Consider the following 23,459-nt stretch of genomic DNA (forward strand, 5'->3'; position numbering starts at 1 on the left):
TGGGAGGTCTCTGGAAAGGGGCATCTAAGGAGTAGGGGGGACCCAGTAGAGTCAATCTCTCAGACTAGGTGGTCATAGCAGAGCAGAGAAGGGGTCCTGGTAGATATGTCTTAAAGAAGGATGAATGGGAGCTTCTCCCTGCCCCCTTTGAAACCAAGCATTCCTTCCTTCCCATCTACCAATAAGCATCCACAGGCAGGTCAAGGATTCCCATCAGTCTGTCTCTTTATCCAAGCACACAAGCTGCTATTTGTTTACCCATCTGCCTATCTATTTATCCATGTGTCCATCTTTCCATCCAGTCATTTGTCTATCCATCAATCTGTCCATCCATTGATCTGTCAATTCCATCCATCCATCCATCCTTCCATTTACCCACCAATCCATCCATCAGCCATCCAGCCATCCATCATTCATCCATCCAGCGAGGTCAGATCCCAGTTGGTCTCCCCAGAGCTGCTGGGAAGGGCCTGTGGTCCCATGGCATTTATGGGGCATGTGACCTGCCTGCCAGGCCTGGGGAAGCAGCCCCACCCCAGCCCTCAGGCAGGGGGCTGGTCCAGGCATGTGGGAGTATTTATACCTCCATGGAGGCTCCTGGGGTGTTGCTGGCCTGATGACTCCCTGAAGCCGCGATGGTGGCCATGGCCCAGAGCCCACTGTGAGTGCTTGGATTCAGCTCTACTGGGACCAGGGCTGGGTGGCAGGGGCTGGGGACCAACTGGAGAGATGGAAAGCTGCCCAGAGGTGGTCAGGGGTGGTGGAAAGGAAGGGGTGCTAGGCAAAAGAGAGCAGGAAGCTGTTGGGGTCAGTCATCCGCAGCAGGAGGAGGGGTGAGTCCATTGCCATTTACTAGCCTCTGGAGGGTCCCTTGGTGAATGGCAGGAAGGACAGAGCAAAAGGACTAAGATTATAAGGGAGATTAAGGTTAGATATCTGGAAGAACTTCCAAGTCAGCCCCGGGCACGGAAGGCGGTTCAAGTGTGTTTTCAGGATGGGCGTACTGAGTGATGCTCCAGGACCAGCCTACTTCCAGAGGCAGGGCGGAGAACGACTGGAATGGCTTTGGGAGAGCCCTGATCTGGGGATGGAAATAACTCAGCTACCAGTGTCAGGGGCTCAGATTTGAGGAAAGCATCACATGGAGGACAGAGTTGCTCTTCATCCTTTGTTCTTCTCCACCCCCTTCTATCTGTCTGTCTGTAGCGCTTCTCAAGGCATTTTCATCAGATCTCAAGGCAGGAACAGCTTCCTGAAACCCAGGCAGAGTCAAGAGCCAGAGGGGCCAGAATTTTGGCCTCAGAAACCCCAATCTTGGTGAGAGGAGAGGAGCTAGAAATCCACTCCTCCTTGGCACTCTCTGATTCTGAGTATCCTGGGGTGCCCAAGCCTCAGGAGAGAGCCCCCAGGCCCTTCCCTGCCACCCCCAAGTAGGTAATTACGGAGCTGCTCCAGGGAACCCCTCCCAGTAGCTAGGCGGGCGGAGCCCCGGGTGGGGCCACAGGCAGCACTAGGCACGGGCCCCACCCCTCGTAAAACATGCTGCCGCAGCCAGCAACAGAAACCATTAAGGCGGAACTGCACTGTCTCCACCTCACTCATAAAGGGCGGGTAGGAGGCACCCCAGGTAGGATGCAGCCCAGGTGGGAGGGAGTGTGGAGAGCCCAGTGAGGGCCCTCAGTGTCCCTGTGACTCAGCTGCCCACAGGGGATTCAAGGTCAGACCCTCCCAAGGAAACCTCCAACCTTGCCCCCACACCTGCCACTCTGGCTTCCAGATGTGAGCAAGGAAGCTGAGGTGTTCCCCAAGTGGGGCAGTGTAGTGTAGTGGTTAAAGCATACTGGCTTTGAAGCCTGTGTCTGAGTCCTGGGGAGCATAATTTACTAGCTGAGTGAACTTGGACAAGTCTTGGTGAACCTTTCTGAGCCTCAGTTTCCTCATCTATAAAATGAGGGTGATAATACAGCACCTCCCTTCTAGGGTATAATAACTCACCCAGCCGTTCCTGCTCCCCTTGAGGATTTCCTCAGGGAGGCCCCTCCTGAAGGCAGAGCAGGGAGAGGTCCAGCTGACAGCTCTGTGGACCACAGACACATCCACATCCACTGGACCAGCTGCAGCATCTTTAGATGCAAGTAATTCCAGTGTCTCATTTTACTTATAAGGGAACCGAGTATAGAAAGGGGAAGTAACTTGTCCAAAGTCACACAAACCCGGTGCCCCCTGGCCCTCAACCCAAATGGCTCCTTTTGCCTAAGTCCTGACACACTAGAGCAGTGGTCAGCAAACCGCGGCTCACAAGCCACATGCGGCTCTTTGGCCCCTTGAGTGTGGCTCTTCCACAAAATACCACATGCGGGCGCGCACATACAGTGCGATTGAAACTTTGTGGCCCATGCACAGAAGTAGGTTTTCGGCTCTCAAAAGAAATTTCAATCGTTGTACTGTTGATATTTGGCTCTGTTGACTAATGAGTTTGCCGACCACTGCACTAGGGAAGTGGTCTGAGAGATGGGAAAATGTGCTGGGTAGAGAGGGTGCAGGCCTGGCTGTTTGTGAGACAGGCACAGAGTAGGGATTCAATACGGTTCATTGCTGATCCTGATTTAGGCATTCTGGGAAATTTCTTACCTGTCATGTTCCCTACTCAGGTAAGAGGGCCATTTCTTTCTTCCCTCTGACTCCAGGGAAGATCAAGTCTGCTTCTTTCACCACCACCCCTGTCCTCCCACTCCCCTAGGATCATGGAAGGAAGTTCAGAACGAGGAGGGGAGACAGAATGCCCAGATACTTAAATGGTCTTCAGCTAAGGTTTGCCAGGGTTGTACCCCTGAAGTGTGTGTGTGTGTTTGGGGATGTGGTTGGGGCTCTCAAGGCCTGAGAATCAATAGATGTGGTTTTCAGTTTTAGCTCTGTGGTCCTGGGCTTGTCACTTCTCTCTGGGCCTCAGTTTTCTCCCCTGAAAAATGGGGAGGAGAAAAAAGGGGGCTCTGATTTATAATTTATAGTATTTGCTAATTTCTGTGGGAAAATACTTCCACCACGGCCAATTTGGGCTGATTTCGCTGAACGTGGAGTTGGGAAGAGATGGACACAATTGGCTCTCCCAAGCCCATAGCTGCTGGCTGCAGCACACCACTGCCTGCTCCCCTCTGGGGCAAAGGGCAGATGAAATGAGGTGATAGATACGAAAGTGCTTTGTAAACTACAAATGCGGAGTGGTGATGAGGATCAACGTTAGAGAGGAAGGGACCCCAGGGCATATTGAGAGCCCTGGCCTAGCTCCGGCCCAGGAAGGGGGAGCCTGTGGATTGTGGGTTGTGGGCGCCCACACTAAATGGCAGGATGATGAGTGCCATCTGGGGTAGCTCCTGGGATCTGAGAAAGGCGGAGAGCTGACTGGACCTCCTGCATTGGTTTTCTGGTGTTTGCACATGCACATCCTATTGTGCTTCCTGAAACTGAAGCAGGTAGGATAAAGGTCAGCCGTCAGTAAAGGATTCCTTCTGAATGCAGATGCCATCAGAGAGGCCTCCTGAGAGATCCAAAGCAACAGTCACTCCTTCCTTCTTACTCTAATCCCTGGGAGTTGTTTTTAATATATTTTTATTGATGTCAGAGAGGAAGGGACAGGGAGAGGGAGATAGAAACATCAATGCTGAACCCTAACCGGTTTGGCTCAGTGGCCCAGGTTCGATTCCGGTCAAGGGCATGTACCTTGGTTGCGGGCACATCCCCAGTGGGGGGGGCTGTGCAGGAGGCAGCTGATCGATGTTTCTCTCTCATCGATGTTTCTAACTCTCTATCCCTCTCCCTTCCTCTCTGTGAAAAATCAATACAATATATTAAAAAAAAAAAAAAAAGAAACATCAATGCTGAGAGAAAATCATTGATTGGCTGCTTCCTACACGCCCCACACTGGGGATCGAACGGCCACCCCGGGCATGTGCCTTGACCTGGAATCGAACCATGACCTCCTGGTTCATAGGTCGATACTCAACCACTGAGCCACGCCAGCTGGGCTAATCCCTGGGAGTTTCCACAGCCATCCCACCTTAGGGGAATGGCTAAAATGATCTCTGAGGTCAGAGATCAAGAGGAAGGAAGTTTAGCCTCTGCAAATAGGGTAGGAGGATGTCAGGGAGATGGAGGTGGACGGCAGGAAGAGGAATTTCCTCTGCTGGGCCTGCTCCTATAACTAGAGTTCATGCTTTAAATTAACTCTGTCCCACTGTTAATTATTAATAATAGCTATCATTTATTGAGCACATACTATGCATTAAGCTATTTACAAGCAATATTTCATCTAATCCTCCAGAGAGATACGTATTATTAGCCCTATTTTACAAATGAGGAAACTGAGGCCCAGGGAAGGAAGTTAGGCAATTTGTCCACCCAAAGTCCCACAGTTACTGGGATTCAAGTCCAATCCTGACTCTAGGGCTTCTGAACTACATCATCCAACTTCATCCAACTTCAGGAGTTCCACCAGCTACTCCACTTTGTGGTCAGGAGCCAAGGCAGCCTCATCCCTCTCAGTGAGCCCTTCCCTCCCTGGACAGGAGCCCCCCTATACACCAATCAGAGCCCTTCAGCCCCACCCCTGAGGCAGGAGGGTCCTTTGGACTGCAGTTGGTGAAGGACCCCTCTTTCCAGGATTATGTGATCTTACCCAAGTCACATGACCTCTTCTCTGGGCCTTCCTTCCTTCTTTGTGAAACAGAGCTTTGGCTGAGGCAACCAAAGGGGTGCCATGGTCACCAAATCAGGGTCATTATTTATAAAACCTTCCCAAAGGACACCCTGCACTGAGGACCATTCAGGGACTTCTACATCCTCAATGCCAGTCAAGGGACAAACCTCTAAATTCTGTATGGCCTCCCTGGCTCTAATGCTGTGCCTGGGGGCTTGGAAGATGGTGGGGGGCGGGGCAGGGGGGAGTTAGCCAAGCCAGGGTATGAAAGTTATGACTGCACTGGGGCCTTCAGCTAAGAAAAAAGAAACATCAATGCTGAGAGAAAATCATTGATTGGCTGCTACAGACAATCATTGAACTCAGCTGGGGCTACAGACAATGTCCTGGGACATAGGGACTAAAGCAAGGATGGGGGTGAGGCAGATGCTACAGGGGTTCTTCTGGGAAGGCCAGACCCTCAGGAGGCGGTACGGCCCAACCTGGGCCTCAGAGAGGCCTCCTGAAGTTCATGTCTCAGAGGAGCAGAGATGGGGTCTGAGCCCCCCTGTGGTCAAGCTGAGTGAAGGCCAGGCAGACAGGGCAGGACTCACAAGGGCAGCTGCCACCCGGGCATGGGGCCATAAGCCAATCTCCCCAGGCCTGTGAGGCCTGAAGCAGCGAGACCATCAGGGAAAATAGAGTGTGGGGTCAGAGGCCACGGCTACAGTTGGCCAAAGAGGCCAGATGTGTGACATGTGTCCTTAAGCATTTTCTATGTGTGGGCACCTTAGACCCATCATCTCACCTAATCTTCCTGACAACCCTTTGAGGTGGGTGCACAATCCCCGTTTACCAGAGGAGCCAAGAAAGAGAGAGAGAATTAACAGTTTGTTCAAAGTCACCCAGCCAGGAGGTGACACCACTGGGATTCAAACTCGAGTCAGCTGAAATCCTAAACCCTTGCTCTCAACCACATTTTATTCTGCCTCCGGAGAGGGGACCAGCCACCACTCACTGTGGGGGGAAGGGCCCCCACCCCAGCCTTGCCTCTGGAGGAGCTGGAGAACGCCTTGGGAAAGCAACTCTGGACCAGGGCCAGGTGTGACAGGCAGGCCCCAGCTGTCCAGGAGCTGTCCAGGGAGCGGGGGCCAGACCAGGCGGTCATGCGGAGCCAGAGATGGGCTGCCCTGCCCCTTGGGCCCCATGCCTGCTCCACCTCGGTGTCCAGTTACGGCCAGCTCGGCGCTTCCCCGGTCACGCCACATTTAGCATTGCCGAGTGAGCGGGCGCCTGGACATGGAGAAGGGGCGGTGGAGACTCTTGAAGGGGCGGGAGAGCCTCCCACTAGGCCCCCACCTGGACCCCAGCTACCAGCCCTCTCCACCACTGATCCCTTGAGGACTTTAGGCAAATGCTTTCCCTCTCCTTGTCCCTGTTAACCTCCTATCAAACAAAGGAGATAATTTAGCAAAGATGTGCTAACCCCAGGCTGGGCACCATGGAGTCACCAAAGCCATTCCTCCTTCCCAGAGCTCCTAGGAGAGCATGGCTTGGAATATGCAATTATCCTGTTCTGCTTGAGTGGGTCTTGGGTAAGAGGGATAAGTACGAACCTCATGCTTTCCTTGTTGCCTGCCTCACCCCAGCTTACCCCACTCTGATCCCCACCAAATGAGGAAACTGTAAGACAGACTCCAGAGTCAGACAGATCTGGGTTCGAATCCTGGCTCTATCAAGGATTAGCTATGTGACTTGGGCAAGTCACACAACCCCTCCAGGCCTCAGTTTCCTCGTCTGAAGGATGGGATTAATAATGTACTTTCCTCACAAGTGTTCTAACAAACCAATGAGAAAATTCTCCAAATTGTGTGCACAATGGCCAGCCCAGAGCAGGCATCAGTAAATGGTAGCCTTTAGCAGAGACCACTTAGGTCAGGAGGAGTAAAATCAAGAGAACCTGCTCTTTGCAGATGGTGGAGAAGGAAGGCAGAGAACTGAGAGATCATGATAGTAAGAGCCATACTAATAAGCCATATCATAATGAGAGCTGGCATTTATTGAGCACTTACTATGTGCTAGGCACTGGGCTAATACTGCATTTCCGTTGACACAGCATGCCCAGGAGGGAGGCCCTAGCTCTCTCCCTGGTTTGATAATGATAATGCTGAGGCTCAGAGAGCTTTGCTGGCACAGCTAGCAAGGAAAGGCCAAGGCTGGCTTTGAGCTGAGTCCTCACCCACACAGCTATGCTGGGACAGAGTTCTCTTACAATTCTAGAAGGACTGAGCAGAAGGGGCCCTCAGATAGCATGTAGTCTAAATCCCTAGTGTTTCGAACAGTGAAACAACAGCTCAGAAAGGGCAGTGGCCAGAGCAACATGTGAAGATCACAGGAGAAAACAGCACACGCCAGACATTCCACAGTGGACCAGTGGCATCATCCCCTGGGCCATGCCAGGCTCTCAGGGCCATCAGCAATCAGGTCCCCTCAAGTTGTACACAGGTCTTGAGAGCCAGGCCACGGTGCCCGAGGATGGCACCACAGGCCTCTGCCGAGGGCTGGTCACCTGCAGTATGAGGGTCACTCCCACCTGGGCCTGGCCCACTTCCTTCCTTCTCCAGCTCCCCTTCCTCTCAGGACCACCCACTTGCTCAGCCACTGCACAGAGACCACTAGCCACAGTCACCTAGCCCAGTCCTTCATTGTGGAGACAGGAGCCGGAGGCAAGGTCTCGCGAGGAACCTCTCCTAGTTCACTCTGCAGCTGCAGAGTCTAGAGCAGCAAAGCCCTCCCTCCTGGGGGGCCGGGGAGGCTCCTAACTGGTTCATTTTGCTCTCTCCCCACCAGTCTTCTCTTTCTGTGTGTCTTTCTTGCTCTATCTCTCACATGACCTGCTTACTTCTGTTTCTAATGTTCTCTCAGTTTCTCTGTCCGTCTGTCTGTCTTTCTCATCAAGATGTCTGGCTGGAGTCAGGATCCCAGCCCAGGGAGGGGGTGGGAGTGGAGGTGGTGGACTTGGGATTGGTCACCCCTGGACACTGGCCCTCATTCTCATCACAGCCGGCTTTCTTCGAGGCCAGGACTGGGTGATGGTGTCGCTACTCCCGCCACAGTCTGACGTCACGCTGCCGGGCTCCACCAGACTGGAGGGCGAGCCCCAAGGGGACCTCATGCAGGCACCGGGCCTCCCAGGCTCCCCTGCCCCACAGAGCGTAAGTACCTGGCACCTAGGCCTGGGCTGAGGCCAAGTCCTGAGGGCTGCATGGGAAACAGGTGAACAATCACCCCCACTCTCCAAGGACCTCTTTGGGGTCTGTCCTGTCCCTTCCACCAGCAAACAACGACCCAATGACTCCAAGACCCAGAAGTATTCAGATATGCTTATTCCTTCAGGCTGGGGATTTCCCAGAGCAGGAACGTGCATCCATCTACTGGGGCACCCCAGGTTTAAGAGCAGTGTACCCTCATCATATTGGGGCTCCCAAGGGCAGGTTAGGTCCCCTCTATCATATGGGGGCTCCAAGAGCTCAGCCCCAGACCCCTTTACCCAAACACAGAGTAGGATCCTGGTCCAGCCTCCACTCACAGGCCTCTACCCTCTGTCCACCCAGAAGCATGCCGGCTTCAGCTGCTCGTCATTTGTGCCCGATGGCCCTCCGGAGAGGGCACCCTCACTGCCCCCACACAGCCCCAGCATCGCATCACCAGGCCCTGAGCAAGTCCACTGCGCGGCTGGACCTGGCCCCAGCCCTTTCCGGCTCTCACCCTCAGACAAGTACCCCGGCTTCAGCTTTGAAGAGGGCCCAGCAAGCAGTCCCGGGCGCTTCCTCAAGGGCGGCCATGTGCCCTTCCACCCATACAAGCGGCATTTCCAGGAGGACATCTTCCCCGAGGCCCAGACTGCCCTGGCCCTCGATGGACACGCCTTTAAGACCCCGGGGGTGCTGGAGGCCTTTGAAGAGATCCCCGTGGATGTGGGGGAGGCTGAGGCCTTCCTGCCTGGCTTCTCAGCAGAGGTCTGGTGCAATGGGCTCCCCTACTCCAGCCAAGAGCACAGCCCCCAGGTCTTGGTGAGTACCAGTGGGCAGTGGGCAGTGGGCAGCCCACTTATCCTCTGTGCCCGCTCCCAGCAGCCCAGATGAGTCCTCAGAGATCAAACTCCCCACCTTCCCTTCCCAGACCTCTCCACTCAGGTTCAGTGTGTATCAAGGAAGCAGCAAGCTCAGAGACTTGGGGCCTCCAGGTCAGCTAGGAAGAGCATGCTGGCCTGGCCCGGCATGGAGGAGACAAGGTGGGGTAGGCAGGTCAGGCTAAGGAAGCTAGCTGGCAGCTTCCCAGTGGCTCCTGAGTCAGGATTCCAGTGTGTGACTTCTCTCTGTTTGTTTAAGTGTCAAGAATCCCCAGCCAGACATAGATACGCCCATATGCAAATGTAAGAAGAAAAACACATTCCAGAGACCAAGAGAAAGGGTTAAGGGAGGAGCCACAGAATACAATATTCCCCTCTCCAGCATCAACTTGCAGAGTTGAGAGAGGACTTAAGTCTTCTCAAAGGATACTTCCTGGCCCCATTCTTTGCCCAGAGAGGGACCTGGGTATGTTTGTAGAAATATCTTGAAAGCACTTGGGAAGGTCAACATGTCGTTCAAGGCCATATCCTCAAGCTGTGTGACCTTAGGCCAGTGGTCGGCAAACTCATTAGTCAACAGAGCCAAATATCAACAGTACAACGATAGAAATTTCTTTTGAGAGCCAAATTTTTTAAACTTAAACTTCTAACGCCACTTCTTCAAAATAGACTCGCCCAGGCCGTGGTATTTTGTGGAAGAGCCACACTCAAGGAGCCAAAGAGTCGCATGTGGCTCGTGAGCTGCAGTTTGCCGACCAGGGCCTTAGGCAAATCGCTTAAGCTCTCTGAGCCTCATTCAAAAAGTATGCTTGCTAGTATCTGCCTCATAGACTTGTTGCCTTGGGAAGAGAAAGCTAAAAGGAGCTTTGCTCCCTTCTCCCCAGCTTTGGAGATCCCTGAGGGGGTGCACACTGAGGGGGCACAGCCTGGGCTATGCCTACTCTAGATGCCCACCAGCCCTCCTCACCTCTTGTTTTCAGATAGGCTCCCATTCCACCCCCCAGCCACCCCCAACAAAGACCTGCTTCCCAGGCTTGGAAGATAGAGAAAAGGGTTGGGCACCTACCAGGTGTGGCCAAGACAGGACCTTGATCTGGTTCTGGGGCCTTTTGATGGCTTCTCCTCAGGCCTATGGAACATGACAGCAGCTCATAGTGAGGCACCATCATACCCACACCCAATGTCCACTCAGCACCTGCCGTTGGTCACGCTGCCAGGCGATTTCTTTCAAGCACCCCATTTAATCCTCACAACAACCCTCTAAAGAGCTCCCACTATCTCCATTTTCCAGATGGGTAAACTGAGGCTCCGTAGAGGCCAAGTGACTTGTCCCTTGGCCTGTAAGAGGTGAGGCTGAGACTTGAGCCCACACCCTTACCCCCTGCACAGTAGAGAAAAGCTCAGGCCCAGAGGCCAACAGCTAGCTGCTCGACTCTCTAGTTGACCTCGGCACATCAATTCCCCTTCATGGGCTTAGCCCCATCATCTGCCAAATGAGGGGGTTGGACACAATGCTCTTGGCCCTTCCAGGCCTGAGATTCTATGATTATGGCTATCTATGCATCAGCAACCCCAGGGCACACCCAGAAAGAGCTCACAGCTGATTTGACCCTCTGGGCCCAGATGCTGGTTCCCGGTTCCCTCATAACCCCAGGAACAGCGGTCTACCTCCTCCAGGCCCTGTTGACCTTCCAACCTTGTTGACCTTCCTGGCCCTAGCTCTGTGCTAGGCCCTGAGGACTCTGAGGGGCTCACAATTCATGGGAAGCCAGAGTCTGGCCACCACTACCGGCAGGAGCTACAGGTTCCCTGTGCCAGTTTGAGAGAGTGCCACAGGCTCATGAAGACCAGCAATGGGGCAGACTCCCTGGAGCAGGGAGCAAAGGCTCTGAGTGGGGGATGGTTGGGGGGACAGAGCAGAGAGAGGACTCACTAGCCACCTCCAGGGAGCCTGCTGGAGCTTCCTTGGGCTTTGCGAAAGAGAAAGTGGCAAGGCCTGAGGGCCTCAGCTAGACCAATCTCTCTAGAGCACTTCCTGTGCTCCCCTCACCATGGCTCTGCAGTGGGAATTCCGGAGCTGGGGCCTTTTCCGTGGTGTCCTTTGCAGACCTGTTCTAAAAAGCTGGGGGCTCTGAACCAGCAAGCAGGCCCTGGGCTCGGCTTGGTGAGAGGGGTCAGGCACTGCACCCTTGTGCCATTCCAGAGAGATCTCTGCCCTACCCCAGCCTCAGTGAAACTATTGACAGGTCTCCCCCACTTCTCTGGACAGCCCAGTCTCAGCCCTTCACCTGCAGTGAGGTGGGAGGTAGGGAGCACTGCTGGTTCCAGCCCCAGCTCCACCACTAATTTGCTGAGTACCCTGAGAAAAATCCCCGTCCTTCTCTGTTCTCTGTCCTCCAAGAATAAGTTTTGGGGGAGGCAGGGAAGGGGTTGTTTTTGTGGAAGGTTTAAGACACAGACAAGAGGAAGGAAGAAAAATAAGGCCTAGCCCAGTCATCTGCTTTTTCTTCCAACAGGGGTCGGAAGTCAAGGTCAAGCCCCCATCTCTGGAGACTGGTCCTGGCATGTACTGTTTCCAGCCCCCCTTGCAGCACATGTACTGTCCCTCCCAGCCTCCCTTCCACCAGGTGGGTCTGGGGCAAGTGGGCATGCTTCCCCAGAGTCTCAGGATCCTATGTGGGTGTGGGGTGTGGAGGTGTGTATACATCTGTGTGGGCAGCAGGGCCTCCCTTAATCCTCAGGCTGGGCCAATGGGGGTGGGGGCAGGGTTCATGGGGAGGGAAGCAATTGCCCATCTGTAGGGTTGGGCAGGGCTTTTCTGAGATCCAGGCAGAACCTGCGAGGTCTCAGAAGAGAATGGGGCTGAGATTGGGACAGGGACCAGATGTGAACCAAAAAGGGAGGGAGGAGGAGAACCAGACAAAGACGAGGCCGAGAGAAAAGGAGTGTGTGGGGTGACACACAAGGCTGAGCAGGGCAGGGAACAACGGACTTCCGCCCCAGTCGGCCACCATCTTCCTATGTGGCCTTGGCCTCAAACCTCCTTTCCGCTCAGACAGGGTGGGACTAGGCATCGGGTTAGGGGAACCTTCCCACCTGGAGGCTCCAAGTCCCCATGACCTTCAGCCGTTTCCCCCTTCCCCACCTCACTGCCCAGCTTCAGCTCCTGACGTAGACGTACAGGATGCCAAGTAATTGCCCCACACTGGCATGGGATGGAGGTTTTTAGAAAGAGAAAGAAAGAAAAGAGCCCCAGAGCAGGTAAGCAGCTCCCAGGAGTCACCGGGCAAGACGGAGCAAGTGGGTGCCCAGCGCCCAGCTCCATCCACCTGCAGCCTGGCACTGAGACAGGCCCTGCCTGTGGAGCAGGTTCTACTCCCAGCCTTTGGCATTGGCCCTGATCTTGGCCCAGCCAGGGAGGCAGGCACGTGGCGGGGAAGTAGCCAGGCTGCTTGCTCTGTGGGAAAACAGAAAGAGATGGAAGGAAGTAGAGGGGACACATGAGGGGTCATCCCATGAGGGGCCCAGCTGGAAGGGTCAAAGCCTTCCTGAGGCCCCCGGTCTGACCCGGGGTAGAGGGTGCTCCTGAGGCAGCCTGGCCCGTCAGGGAATCACACAGCAGGGCTAAGGGGCTACCAGACCTTAAATGGCCTCACCATGCCCGCCCTGCTTTGATGCCCTCTGTGTTCCGCACCCCGACCTCCAAGATGGCCGCACCCGGGACTTTATGGAGCCTGCAGAGAGGGTGACTCAGGCACTACGTGCCGCTCGGGTGACCTGGAAAAAGCACACCAGCTTGGAGCAGATGGGGGAGTCAGAGTCTCCCTTCCCCCTCGCCCCCATAAAACACCATCCCTGGCACCACAGCCACTCCCTTTGCTGTAAAACCACCTCCTACCCCCACCTGCCCACCACCATGACCAGCCCTTTCAAAGAGCCACTGAAACTCATAAAAGGTGGCAGTGCCCAGCAAACGCCCAGGCTGGACATCCCACTTCCGGCCCAGCTGTTCTAGGAGATGCAAGGCAGGCCTGGAGCGCCTGCCCAGGAGGGTGCGGAAGCCAGGAACTACCCATCGCACTTCTAGCGCAGCCAGGCTGCTATCCCATCACCATGGCAACCAGAGTACCCAGAAGGCCTCAGAGGAAAGTGCTGGACCAAGGGAGCTTTGAGGCCTCTGAGATCCTGAATTCTAGAATGTGGATCTTTTCACAGGATGTCCACACCCCTGGCCAAACCCCTCAGGTAGCTTTGCCATTGGAGCCTATGACCATGAGTGGTGGAGCCTAGGACCAGGGAGAGAAGAATCTAGTCTCAGTTCTCTCTCTGGATGTACAAGAATGAGGGAAGGGGACCCCCCCACACTCCTTGGGAAGGATGGTTACCATGGCAACCACTCTGCCTCCTTTGACCTTTACAGTACTCACCAGGTGGCGGCAGCTACCCTGTACCCTACCTGGGCTCCCCACACTATCCGTACCAGCGGATTGCACCCCAGGCCAGCACTGATGGGCACCAGCCACTCTTCCCCAAACCCATCTACTCCTACAGGTATGTCTCCCAGCACTCCTGGGTGGAACAAAGAGGTGTGAGAGGACCCTTAAGGAAACTGAATCCTCATGGTATAAGGGTAATGGTGTGTGTGTGTGGCGACGGAGTGGGCTAGGGGAGGAAGAGGTCATAGCCAGTAGGCTTCCAGAGTATGTTGGAGAAGGGTTTTTTTCATGGGGACAAGGGGATAGACTAGATCACCTCTGACCTCTTGTCTAAACCTGGGGAGCCATGTCTGTGGCTCAACAGCAGATCTGATGTCCTGCACAGTTCTAGACTCCTGGGCCCAGGGCCGGGGACTGAGAGTTTAGGAGGGATGCTTGCCCCCTACTCCCACCCTCCTTCCCCAGATACAGAGAGAAGCCCCGCCCCAAAGCTCTGCTGGAAATAAGTGAGGAATGAGGACTGCAGATGTGACTCAGTTATCCAGCATCTTCCAGATCTGGTGCACCTTCTCTGGGGCCAGGGTTGCAAATGCCAGGCCAACAGCACCCAGCCTGTCTGGGAGACCGTCTATCTGAACTTTCCTTCATTCAACCACATTGACACTCGACTTCCTATGTGCCAGGCCCCATATGGGGTCAGGTCATTAGCCAGGGTGAGCTCAGGGAAAGGAAAAGGAATCTAAACAGCAGCCAAGAACACAGAGGAGTTTGTGAGGAGGTAGGATAATATGCAGAGAGGTGCACATGCAATCTTTGCAGTCCAGCAGAACTGGGTTCAAGTTCAGGCTCTGGAATTTACTAGCTGTGAAACCTCAGGCAAATTATTTAATCTCTCTGAACCTTTGTTTATTTGTTTTAAAAATAAAAACCAGCAATATTCAGACCTTTGGAAGGATTAAGTGCAAAAATATGCCTGGCACATTGTAGAGGTTCAAAAAACCTTAATTCCCTCCCTTGCTATCTATCCAGCATTTCTGCAGTTGGCTGAGGGCTGACTGGTAATGACAGCTTCCATTTAATGAGTGCTTCTATGTGCTAGGCATCACCCTTAATCCTCACAACTCTGAGGTAGCTATTACATTCTTTACTTCAAAGCTGAGGAACCTGAGGTTCAGAGAGGTTAAGGCACTCACCAAAGGTCACACAGCTAGTGAGTGGCTAAGCCAGGATTGCAGCCCAGGTCTCTCAGATTCCACAGGACCCTCATATCTGTAATTTCTGGCTTCAGTAAACACGTTTTCATCCCTTCTCCTTTCAACCTCATAGAGCCTCTCACCCATTAACTCCGCAGCATGTTCTCTCTCCTCAACTACTCCAGTTGAGGCAGAGGGTTTGGGGGAGACTCCGGGCCTGGTCCAAGGTTAACACTCACAGGGTTTTCTTTGCCTTCAGCATCCTCATCTTCATGGCCCTTAAGAACAGTAAAACTGGGAGCCTTCCTGTCAGCGAGATCTACAATTTTATGACGGAGCACTTCCCATACTTCAAGGTGAGCCTAAGACCCACTCCCACTCCCCCATGCCTAGGTGCTGAGCAAGCCAGGCCTCTCTGGAGCCAGAGGACTCCGTTGGGAGGTGGGAGAAGAGTGAGAATGAAATCCAGAAGAGGATTTGCCCCCCACATGCTTCCCCTAGTCTCCACTTCTGAAGGACAGAGTGGAGAACAGAGAGCTCAAGCCAAGCACGCAAGGTGACACAGCAGGCTGGAGTCAGACCCTATGCTGGCAGAAGGTGGACATGTCAGTCCTGTTAGGCTTCAAGGCACATCCACCTACCCCAAGTGGGGAGAGAGCTGGGGGAGAAATGAGAGGCTGTCCCCACCCCTGCCCCCAGGATGCCGTAGGGCTGGAGGAATTTGGGTAGGAGCTGGCCAGCCAAGGTGACATGGATGCTGGGACCGCAGAACCCATTGCCTTCCAGGGAGAGATTAGGATCTGCCTCTGTGGGCGGCAGGCTCAGCTGCAGTTCTGCCAAAAAGCGGGGTGTGGGCTTCACGGTCTTTGCCTGTCCCAGGGAACTGGCTGGCTCACCTAACCTTCCCATGTACAAGATCCAGTTCCTGTCACCCACAGAACGGGCTTCTGGGACCTCTACCAGACTCCCTTCCTAGAGGCAGGGCAGATGCCCTTCTCTCCAGATGGGCAAACACATCAGAGAGGGTGACCCATCTGTTCAAGGTCACTCAGGAGGTGGGACTAGTTGCTATTTCAAGCTGTTTGGCTTCACACAGCACCATTTCCCTTCTCTGCATGCCCCCCAGACACCCCAAGCATAGACTGTTTCTCCTGGGGTGGGTGCAGGGGAGATCAGAACTTGTAAGGAGTTCTGCACCCTGGTGGATACAATCTTGTCTGCTACCCAGGCAGCAGGAGGGAGCTGAGGCCCCGGTAATCCAGAACTCAGCTCCACCTGCCAGTGAGTGATGCCCAGGCCCACATCTTCCCGATTATCCTGCCTGGGAATAAGTTGAGGCTGATATTCGAACAAGTTTGTACTTGCTGAGCTGCCATCAGATGAGTAGTGGGCATGATGACCAGAGTGGTCTGGCCAGGAATGGAAAAGTATGGCCATCTACTAGAGGTTCTGGAAGGAAGAAGAGGGGGAAAGAGAGTTGTCTCTGGGATTCGAGAAGCATGAAAGCCGATATCCAGGGCTTCCCCTTTGCCCCAGCAGGTCAGGGAACCAAAGTCTCCCTAACCTCTAAAGCCTTTCGAGGTTCCTCTAGGACTTTAAGGGGCCGAGCCAGAGAGAGGGAAGTGAGGGCCCTGCCCTACTCCTCTTAGTCTTTCCTCCCTGCTCACTCCCAACCTGGCCCCAGCCCCTCCCTGCATCTCATCTTCCTGGCTTAATTATTTTTCCTGGGAGCCGTGTAATCCCTGTTTTATAGAGCTGAAGAGTGAAGAGGTCTAACAGCTTTTTTTTTTTTTTTTTGTTCCAGTTGTTGTTCTTAGCAGTTGCATCACTCCCTCACTCCCTCGTTTACATTTGACTTCAGAGAGAAAGCATCTTTGAGGATGGGGCGGGCCCAGATGGTGAAGCCACCCTATGAGGTGACCTGGGCAGGGCCTTTAACTAGGGGACAGAGTTGGAGTCTGGGCTCTGTCACTGCCTCCTTGTGTGATCTAAGGCTAGGCCCTTCCTTCTCTAACCCTCCGTTTCCCAATCTGTAAAATGGTCAGGTTGAACCAGTTGGCCCATAGATTCTTTCCCATTCTGACACTTCCCCTCAGACCCATCTAAGGAATTAATCCAAGATCCCCTGCCCCTTCTATCTCTCACTCCCTATTGGAAGGCAAGGACGGAGGGGACCCTGGAGTGGGCAGCACTCATGCCCAAGGCAGCTGTGGTGGGCGTCCTGTAGCCCCATGAGTCAGGCTTGTGGGATTGGGGACATGTCCAGCCACTGGACATAATTGCTAGTGCTGACCATCCTTCTTCCAAACAGGAAGTGGCTGGGGTGGGAGCTGCCCTGGCATCTGAATTCACAGATTTATGGGGCTATAAAAGGGTCCAGTGCCCATTAACTCTGCCCATCAGACGACACAGCCTTGACTCCTAGTAGGGACTGTCATGGGAGTTGAAGGTGAATCCCCCAGATGACTGATCTGGTGGCTCAGAATTCTTCCTTGTGACCCCAGGAGCCTTGGGGGGTCATCTCAACCAGCCCCCTGCCCCAGGCCAGCTACCCTTAAGAAAAACTCTGTAGCTCCTGCCAGCAACTTGCAGTGACGCTGGCATCAGAGCCCAGTTCTGCTGGGCATGATTCAGCCCGGCTGCTCCCTGGGGCAAGTGAGCCGAGGAAGAGGGAGTGGCCACCCCTCATTAAGCAAAAACTGGGCCCTGAAAGGGAGCGGGGCCCCACTGGCCAGAGCAGAAACTCTATCCACAGTCACCCCTGCTGGGCCCAGGACCGGCACAGAGCCTGGAACTGAGCTGAAGGTGGAAGGGCTGCGGGTGCCTACTGGTACCCCCGCCACCGCCTCTCACCCAACTGAGTCAGCCTAATGGTTTTTACAACCCTCCCTGGGCACAATTACTGCACTGGTGACATGACCAGGCCTCCTAATGGGTGTTTATTCTGTTGGCACGAGCACCACCACCCTGAGGGCTGGCCTCCCCACCAGGGCACGCCCCCCTCGGGCACACTCATGTGAACACTCACACCCACGTACACATGCAATCACAGATACCCACACACAGCAGAGACTTTCTCACACACGCTCATCTTCAGGGACACATCCTCACACTCGGGAATTTAGAGACTCATACCCAGGAGACAAGCTCACACGAGGGAGGCATACTTAGGGACATGTGTGCGCTCATACACACAGCGCCCCCCTTCCCCCTCACACACACACACACACACACACACACACACACACACACACACACACACACATACACACAGAGCAAAACTCAGATAAACACACAAATTTATGTGCAACAGTGAATACACCCAAACACCAACCTCACCCAGCTTTCTTCTCTCCCACATTTGCCCCAGCAGGGATGAGGCCGACCCAGGAGAACATTCCAGAGCTTCCCCCTCATTCTCTCTCCTAAGTTGGCACCAGAGGCCTCAGAGCAGTGAGTTCCCTTTCCACAAAGGGCTCCAAGCACAGGCTCCAAGCCCCATGGGGAGTGGTCCAATTCCAGGAGCTGGAGAGGCCTAGGCCTCGGTAGCACCCACCAGCCCTCCCTTTATGAGTCACCCAGACCATCCAGGATTGGGTAGGAGAAAGGTAGATTTTAGGTGAGAATAACTTACGATCAAGGTTCCTGCAGCCCTTCCCCCACCACTGAAGGGAACAGAGCCTGGGCTGGGTGCTGAGGAGGACCAGCCCTAGAGTGGACGGCAGTTCTGTGCACAGTGGAGTTTTCTGGAGCCCAGACCCGGAGCCAGCTCTGGCTGCCTGATCCTGGCCTCATTTCTTGTCTTGTTCTGCCCCGGCAGACGGCTCCTGACGGATGGAAGAATTCTGTCCGCCATAACCTCTCTCTCAACAAATGCTTCGAGAAGGTGGAGAACAAATCGGGAAGTTCCTCTCGCAAGGGCTGCCTGTGGGCCCTCAATCCAGCCAAGATCGACAAGATGCAGGAGGAGCTGCAGAAGTGGAAGAGGAAAGACCCCATAGCTGTGCGCAAGAGCATGGCCAAGCCAGGTGAGGCTGGCAGTGAGGGAAGGAGGGTTCCCACGAGCAAACAGAGAGAGCGGGAAAACTGAAAAAGGAGAACTGAGGAGTAAGGAGAGGGCCTGCGTGCAGTTCCAGGGCTGGGGAGGGTTTGTGGGGAAAGGGAGGTCTCATGGTATCCCTCTCTCTTGGGCTTTTTCAGAAGAGCTGGACAGCCTCATTGGAGACAAGAGGGAGAAGCTGGGCACCCCACTCCTGGGCTGCCCACCCCCTGGGCTGGCAGGCTCAGGCCCCATCCAGCCCCTGGCACCTCCAGTTGGGCTCTCCCAGCCGCTGCACTCAATCCACCCAGCTCCAGGCCCAATTCCTGGCAAAAACCCCCTGCAGGACCTACTTGGGGGCCACACGCCCTCCTGCTATGGGCAGACATACTCACACCTCTCACCGGGCCTGGGCCCTCCTGGACCTCCGCAGCCATTGTTCCCGCAGCCAGATGGTCACCTTGAGCTGCGGGCCCAGCCAGGCACCCCCCAGGACTCGCCTCTGCCTGCCCACACCCCACCCAGCCACAGCACCAAGCTGCTGGCTGAGCCTTCCCCAGCCAGGACCATGCATGACACCCTGCTGCCAGACGGAGATCTCGGCACTGACCTGGATGCCATCAATCCCTCTCTCACCGACTTTGACTTCCAGGGTGAGCTGGGGGTAGGAAAGGGGAGGTGGGACGAAGCTGGAGAGGTACACCTGGAAGTGTGGCCCATCCCCTCCAAGTCTCCAGGCTGCAGCCTGCTATCTGCCAGGTTTCCAGGCACTGAAGCAGAAAGGCCGGAGCAAAGCAGACAGGGTGTGTCAGGGGACAAAGAGGAATGCCCTTGTCCCCCTCCTGGTGCCTCTGAAAGTGTTCCCACTAACCCCATCGTCAAACTCCTTTCAGCTCTGGATAGGCTGGAGGGGCCTGATGTTTTGTTCCATACTTGGCTGTGAGCGACTGATAGTCCTAACATTCCCACAACCAGTTGCATCTTCTGATTTCATCTTTTTAAATTTTTTTAAGTATTTATTTTTTTATTTCAGAGAGGAAGGGAGATAGAAACAACAATGATGAGAGAAAATCATTGATTGTCTGCCTCCTGCACACCCCCTACTGGGGATCGAGCCTGCAACCTGGGCATGTGCCCTGACCAGGAATTGAACCGTGGCCTCCTGGTTCTTAGGTCGATGCTCAACCACTGAGCCACACCAGCTGGGCTGAGTTCATCTTTTAATGCAGAAAAGGAAAGAGATCTTCCCCCTAGAAGAATGTAAGGCCTCAGAACCAGGCAGGTCCAGGAGAAATTTGAGGGTAGGAGTCAGGGGGAGGTTCTATCCATTCCACTCCATCTTGTCTGCTCCGTCTCTGCATGTGACCAGCCCCAAATGTGTCCCTCTGAACTCCAGTGCACCCCAGGCCCTGGTACTGGACAGAGGAGGTTTGGTGGATTGTGCTAAGGCAGGCCTCCGACCTTCTGCGTACACTGAGAAGGAAATATCCACAAGCAGGTGGAGGCAGCCAGCCCTCCGAGAGCTTCCAGTCTGATGGGGAGACGGTACAGGCTTTAGGAAGCTAGAGCCTCACCCCCATCCAGAAGTGGGAAGCAGGCTCAATGGCCTCAGAGGAAGCTCTAGACATAAACATATACTTGACCCCTACTATTAGGCAGCACACTAGTCGCTTTACATGTGCTTCCTTATATGGGCCTGCAGGATAGGAGGGATTATTAAACATGTTTCACAGAAGCACAGAGGTTAAGTAACTTACTCAAGGTCACTTAGCTAGAAAGAGGGAGAGTTGGCATTGGAACCCAGTTCAGTATTTAGTCCAGCCTCCTACCACCAGATACCCAGGGCAGTCACCAGGGCCTGGCCTGCCATGATGCAGGTCACATGACATAAAGAAGGCTATGAGGCCACAGCAATATTTCTCCTCGGAGTAAGGAGCGCTTCCTGGCTCTGCTCCTGTCCCTTGAGCTCTGCAGTAGAGGAGGCCCACGGAGCCAAGTCCAGCCGTCTCATCGGGTCGAGCGGTGCCTTGTTGGAAGATCTGTGGTCTGAGCTGCTGATCCTCCTTCCTTGGAGCCTGGGCAGCAGCCAGGGTGAAGAGTTCCTGGGGGTCCGTCCCCAGGCTACCCCTGGAGCACACAGTACCTGCATCAACCCCTCCAATAGGCAGCTCTCAAATCCTCACCCCTCTTCGCCTCCCAAAAGAGAGCCACACGGTCATCCGGGCTATGGCTTTCAGACCATACATGGGAGGAGGAATCAGAGAGGTTCAGCAACTGCCTGGAGTCACACAGCTAGTGCCAGGGTCTGTTCCCCAGCAAATGTTACCCAAACTGTGCTCTGTTTAGCATGGGAGAGACGGGGTGGGGGGCAGACGGGGCCCCTTTGGTGCCTCCCAGTGATGCCTGTTCTATCCCCCAACTAGGAAACCTGTGGGAACAGCTGAAGGATGACAGCTTGGCCCTCGACCCCTTGGTACTGGTGACCTCATCCCCGACATCATCTGCAATGCCACCACCTCCGCCACCTCCCCACTGCTTCCCTCCAGGGCCCTGTCTGGGAGAGACAGGCAGTGGGGCGGGTGACTTAGCATCACCAGGCAGTGGAGGCTCGGCAGCCCTGGGTGACCTGCACCTCACCACCCTCTACTCAGCCTTCATGGAGCTGGAGCCCCCGCCCCCCACGGCCCCCGCTGGCCCCTCTGTGTACCTCAGCCCCAGCTCCAAGCCCATGGCCCTAGCATGAGCCATGCCCAGCAGCAGCTCCAGCCTTGGCCTGGCCTGGAGGTCCCAGCTGGCCGCCCACATCGGGCTCACCTTAAAGGTCAAAGAAGGAAAACTCTCCCTGTCCCCTATGCCACTAAGCCAACTTGTTTGTTAGCTGACAGCCGGGGTGGAGACACCACCCAGGATGCTATCCCTCACACATTTCTGCTGCCCGTTGGGCCAGCTCCTCACTCAGAGCCCCTGAGAACAAGTGTCTGGGCAAAAATTTCACCCACTCTCACTCATCCACACTCAAGCCTTCATGCACCTGTGCCCATGCATACACACTGTCATTCAGACATACACCCACCCACACGCCTTATATCCTGAGGAACCGGAACTACATCACAGAGCCTGACTTCCTTTCTGGGGCAGCTGAGAGCTGAGGGCTTTGGTGACCAAAAGCTCAGGGCCTCCATGCAGGCCCAAGACCACCCTGAACATTATTTTGACGCCTACATTCTCTTTGGGCCTGGCCCCCTCCAGGCATAATCTTTCCCAAAGTCGAGGTATTTATTCTCCCATCTTCATTTCAGCAGCCTGTGAGGGAGGAAGAGACATGGAGCCTCTCCCCAAATTGCCCGGGGACTCCCCAGGGGGCTGCTATTTAGCAGCACTGACTGCCAGGCTCTGCCCATCCTCCGCATATGCTCTGTCTAGCCCCAGGGTGACACACAGGAGGGACCACGTCCACCCCAGGCCCAAACTGAGCCCAATCCCGACACAAAGTGTTTGGAAAAGCCCCTGCCCTTGGAAACTTGAAAGTGTCCTCTTCTCCCAGCCCTGGGTGTAGGAAGGGCCCCTCCAAGTCACTGCGGTCTCACTCCTTCTCTATAAGCTCGTGTAGTTTAGGCCCCAGCTTACTAATTACTTCCAACTGCCTGGGGCAGCCTGGGCACTCAGGAAAGGAAGCCTGGCACAGGCTGACAGGGGAGCACCCATGTCCCCTCTCTCTGACTGCTTGACAGACCTGCGATGCCCTTGGAGATAGGGGTGTGGCCCTGTTGCCCGCCATGCCCTACCTGGAAGCCCAACCCCCACCACGTGGGAGCCTCAGCCTACCATGGGCCTGGGGACGACAAGAACCCACAGAGTTTGGCCTCAAGTGAGGCACAAGCAGATCCCTCCGTGGCCTGCCATTGTCCCTTGCCCTGGAACAATAAAGCAAGTGCCATGTGGTCTCAGCTCTGAGCCTTCCTTTCTGGACCTCTCTCCCGGGGGAGAAAGGTCAGGCCCCACTGACTGTAGATGTCCTGGGCCTGTGACTTCACCCCTCCCTCATTCAGTACTAGGAAGCATCTGGGAGGACTTCTGACCAGCCTGAGAGGATGAGGGGGAATGTGGGTGAAGTGTCTTCCCAGGAGAACTTTCAAAGGGATGCAAAGCAGCAGCTGCCTTGCCCAGAGGGAGAGGATGCCCTCCCCTTGTACCCCCTCTGAGATCCACCCTCTCTCCTCATTTCCTCATACAAGAAGGGGTCACTTCCCTGTCCAGGCTGTGCCTTCCTGCCTCCCATCTTTCCCTGGCTGGGCTCTGGGTTCCACAGGTGACATGATCAGAGCATAGCCAGGTGCTATGCACTGCTGGCCCTGGAAGATGGTCCCTGGAGGATCAGGGGCCTACTCTGTCTCACTTCAGGCTCACCTCCCAGGCGCCACCTGCAGACAGGCTGCTGTCACCAAAGGGCAGCCTGAGAGGCAGCCCCCGACTCCACCTGAACAGGGATGGGAAGGTGTAGGAGCCAAAAGCACTCGCATGAGCCTCAGTCTTACCACAGCCACAGGTGAGGCCTCTGCTTAGAAAGTTCCTCCAGGGGCCAGGCCTGGGGGCCGGCCAACATCGCCTGCCTGCCCCAGAGGACAGCTCTGCAGATCTCATAATGGAGGTACACCAGTACCTTCCCACAAGAGGCTCTAAGGCTGGGTCCAGGTCTAGAGGGACAGGGTAGGGTGAGGAGTAGGGGAAGGCATGGCCAGTCCGTATACCCAAGAGGAAGACTCACCCAGACCTGGCTGTATAGGAAGGGGGTGAAGGGTCAATGTCAGGCCCCCAGGTGATGTTACACCCCAGTTCTGACCAACCCTAGGCCTGGGTCTGAATGCCCAAGCCCCCAGGAACAAGGCAAATGTTTAATGAGAGAACTTTACTGGGACCTGCTTCCTTGCCTCACACTCGAACCCTGGGGCCTCAGACAAACCTACTCTACCTCCAGCCTAGTTGGTGA

At 54.9% G+C, this 23,459-nt stretch overlaps 1 protein-coding gene across 2 annotated transcripts; it reads left to right on the plus strand.

Annotated features, from left to right (window-relative positions):
• Positions 1 to 640: 640 nt before the first annotated feature.
• Positions 641 to 21,215, plus strand: FOXN1 (forkhead box N1; the record flags this gene model as incomplete). Of its 2 annotated transcripts, XM_080679633.1 has the most annotated exons (9): positions 641 to 661; positions 7,756 to 7,887; positions 8,287 to 8,745; positions 11,321 to 11,431; positions 13,225 to 13,355; positions 14,693 to 14,789; positions 18,254 to 18,461; positions 18,634 to 19,125; positions 20,896 to 21,215. In XM_080679633.1, 8 exons carry the CDS (start codon positions 7,765 to 7,767, stop codon positions 21,213 to 21,215), a joined length of 1,941 nt encoding a protein of 646 aa, XP_080535759.1. The 2 variants fall into 2 exon arrangements, with proteins under 2 accessions (XP_080535759.1, XP_080535758.1); XM_080679632.1 differs by lacking the exon at positions 641 to 661 and having other exon boundaries at positions 7,765 to 7,887; positions 8,290 to 8,745.
• Positions 21,216 to 23,459: the final 2,244 nt, after the last annotated feature.

The sequence above is a fragment of the Plecotus auritus genome (assembly GCF_963455305.1).
Source record: "Plecotus auritus genome assembly, chromosome: 7".
NCBI lineage: Eukaryota > Metazoa > Chordata > Mammalia > Chiroptera > Vespertilionidae > Plecotus > Plecotus auritus.